This window comes from Ranitomeya imitator, chromosome 3 (genome assembly GCF_032444005.1).
Source record: "Ranitomeya imitator isolate aRanImi1 chromosome 3, aRanImi1.pri, whole genome shotgun sequence".
NCBI lineage: Eukaryota > Metazoa > Chordata > Amphibia > Anura > Dendrobatidae > Ranitomeya > Ranitomeya imitator.
Window position 1 is genome coordinate 243,206,381 of NC_091284.1, and position 3,460 is coordinate 243,209,840.

The window sequence follows — 3,460 nt, forward strand, 5'->3', positions numbered from 1 at the left end:
GTGACGCTGCAGCGATCGGGATCGTTGTCTAGATCGGTGCAGCGTCGCTAAATGTGACGGTACCTTTAAATCAGGGTTGTCCAACCTGGGTCTAGGAAGCCATATGTGACTCGTGGGTCTATGATGTGTGGCTCTTCAGATGTCTGCCAGTTTGGTGTGTTAGCACCACGTCTATGAAACACCTATGAAGTAGTTTTTTGAGTAGTCCCGCACAGAAAAGCAAATTTGGATTCTGGGGAAGCTTTGTTTGTGTTTGTACCAGGTACTGTGGGGGAAGCGGATGCTGTCAGGAAGAGGAAACTGAATATGTCTTGCGGCCATCTCTCAAAGCTAAATGTGGCTCACATGGTAACAAAGTTTGGAAACCACTAGCTATGATGAAACAGGGATGTTATGCACAGGCATGGCCATGCCAATGGAGCAGCCTGTCCAACTCTACAGGGGCAAAGTAGGTTAGCAGGCCCACTGTTATCTTAAAAGCAGGGTTTTTTTTTTACTATCAGTTGCAATGAACGTAAGGCATGAGTTAATAAACTACATAGCTCACAATTACAGGTGGATTGTTAGAGAGAAACAATTAAATTGTCTAAAGAATGTAGTGATATATTATGTTATAATCATGCATGTGCAATCTCTATGGTATCTCTATGCACTAATATGGTCTTTTTCTCATAACAGGATTCACATTTTGCCATGGACACTCGTCTTCTTATAAAAGCTCTTGCTTTCATTCTCTTGATGGTGGTTGGAATTCCTGGAAATGTGTTTATCCTCCTAAAATTTACATACATCAAAATAATTGAGAAAAAGCTTCTGCCAGCTAATATCATCCTGATGGTACTTGCGCTCTCAAATCTTCTAGTTGTTTTCTCCAGAGTCATACCACAAGCTCTAAATGCCATTGGAATAAAAGACTTACTAGATGATACAGAGTGTAAACTGGTCCTTTTCACATTTAGGGTCAGTAGAGCTATGTCGATTTGTGTAACCAGTTTACTTAGCTGTCACCAATGTGTTCTTGTTGCCCCCATTAATAGATTTTGGACATACTTGAAAGGAAAGTTATCAAAGAATGTGACTTTAATTATGCTCCTGCTCCTAGCCATGAATATTTCGCTATATCCTTCCACTGTTTTGTATGGACAGGCAAAATCAAATTATACTTCACCTTATTCACTGCACCTGGCTTATTGTGATGCAGACTTTGTGACATACATCTCCTTTCTCTTGAATGGGTTGGTATCTGTCATTCGAGAGATCATATATGTAGGACTAATGACTTTGTCAAGTAGCTACATGGTTTCCATATTATATTATCATGGAAAAAATATTAAAGGCATGCGCAGTTCTGAACGGACTCAGACAAAGTCTGCAGAACATCGCGCCTCCAGGGCAGTCATTTTATTGGTTATGCTATATGTTTTGCTGTATGGCATGGATAACTCTATGTGGATCTACACGCTTTCACTGACTGCTGTAAGCCCTGAATTAAACGACACACGGATATTTCTTGCAGCATCATATTCCGCCTTAAGCCCTATTGCTATTATTGCAACTAATCCAAAACTTCTCAAAGGAACTCCAAATTTTGGGAGAAAGAATATGAGTCTTATTCATAAAAATGGTTTTATGGGTTTTGTCAACAGTGTGAGCTAATGTTCCACAGATCTGGCAACCTCTAAGACAGATGTTTATAGTACGCTGCCTATGTGCTAAATTGTATTATAAAGGTGGCGTCCAGAAAAAAAGAACAGATATGCATATTCATGAGGATCAAAAATGTGTGATGTTCACTCTTCAAATGACAGCTTGGCACACAATTGAATGGTCATATATAGCACAATGTTTATGTGTTTAAACATATTGGAAGAAATAAACTTTATAAAATAGAGAAAATATATATCTTTGTTTGTGTGCTAGCATACTATGTCAACAAGAGACAAGAGTATATTAGGAAAACTCCAGCACAATCTGTTGACTATCTAATGTTTCTGTGGGCTTCTGACTCCAGAGAGTTAATGTAATGGGAGGTAAGCATAGGGCAATTCAAATGACTAATGTTTTTGTTGTCATGACAAAAAAGTCTCAGACATAGCTGTATGGCAGCAGCTTTCTCCCCTCTTCCCCCCAAAAAAACATGACAGCTCAGCCAAGACAAGCTGCTTATTCATGTCTAATGGTTATGGCCACCTTTGGGAGTTCAGAGATCTTTAGTCATTCTGATGGGGAATTTTTCAGTTGATTCATTCCATCCAGACCATACACAGACAAATAGCCATGCTTGCAATAGTATGTCAGGCACAAATGCACATTAGGATGCAGCAGGTCCCGCATCGTAAAGGCGGGGACAGCAAATGTTCAAAATGCACACATGCTTGCATAGGATGCCTTTCAAACCATTATGTGAGATGCACCTCTGTCCATATAGCAGCCTATTACCAACGTCCTTTCTATTACATCAGGTGGGCTGCCTTTACCATATGTACAATCACAGGACAGAGACTCCACATTGAACAACTATCAGATCCTACGTCATCCACATAATGTCCCCCATCATGCTCTGGCGCAGGCGCACTTCTCTCTGCCCTGCTGAGCGCAGAGCACAGTACTATAATGCGCATGCACCGGTGCTCTTTCGCCTTTGCATGCACATGCGCAGCACTTTGCTCTGCCCTTGGCAGGGCAGATTGAAGTGCGCCTGCACAGGAGCGCGATGGGGCGCTCTGTGTGGATGATATAGGACATGTCATATGACCTTTAACATTATATATTATATGATATTGTTGTTTTATTTTAATATGAATTGTAATTAATATGTTAATAATATTGAGCAGAATTAATTTCAGCCTATTGCTTTGGACTCAACGAGTCATGGTCTGTCATGGTCTGTTACGTGACCCCTCTGAGAAATTATATTTGCCCATACTATGTGCACAGACATCAGATGTTATATACAGGATAATATGTGACTGGTGTAACGTCTGGTGTCTGTATTCATAGTACAATATACAACAGTCACATATTGTCCAGTACATACCATCTGATGCCTTAAGTCACAGTATATCACATACCCGTCATATATTCTCCTGTACACTGGATGTGGTATACTGTGTGCACATCTGATGTATATACAGATGATATGTCACTGATATCTCATATACCAGTCACATATTATCTTGTATCCATATTTCTAATAGTAACCAGGTCTACTGTACTGAAAGGATACAACTGTATGTCAATTATATTCTGCTTTAAAGAATCCTCCTATTAATTTTTTTCCCTCCCCCCTAATTCTGTGTAGAGGCTAGATTAGTGTCAGTGTGTGATAATGTGTACAAACTGTAAAGCGCTGCAGAATATGTTAGCGCTATATAAAAATAAAGATTATCATTATTATTAATATACTCACCTAGCGGCATCTTCTCCGGTATCCACCAGTGCTCTGCCTCTCCTCTGAGGG

The 3,460-nt window shown here is 40.0% G+C and overlaps 1 protein-coding gene across 1 annotated transcript; it reads left to right on the forward strand.

Annotated features, from left to right (window-relative positions):
• Nucleotides 1-693: 693 nt before the first annotated feature.
• On the forward strand, nucleotides 694-1,656 carry LOC138671596 (olfactory receptor class A-like protein 1). The gene has a single exon (XM_069759772.1). It carries the CDS (start codon nucleotides 694-696, stop codon nucleotides 1,654-1,656), a length of 963 nt encoding a protein of 320 aa, XP_069615873.1.
• Nucleotides 1,657-3,460: the final 1,804 nt, after the last annotated feature.

What these genes read in the sequence shown, in the direction of transcription:
- LOC138671596 (XM_069759772.1), top strand. Translation starts at nt 694, where the DNA reads ATGGACACTCGTCTTCTTATAAAAGCTCTTGCTTTCATTCTCTTGATG.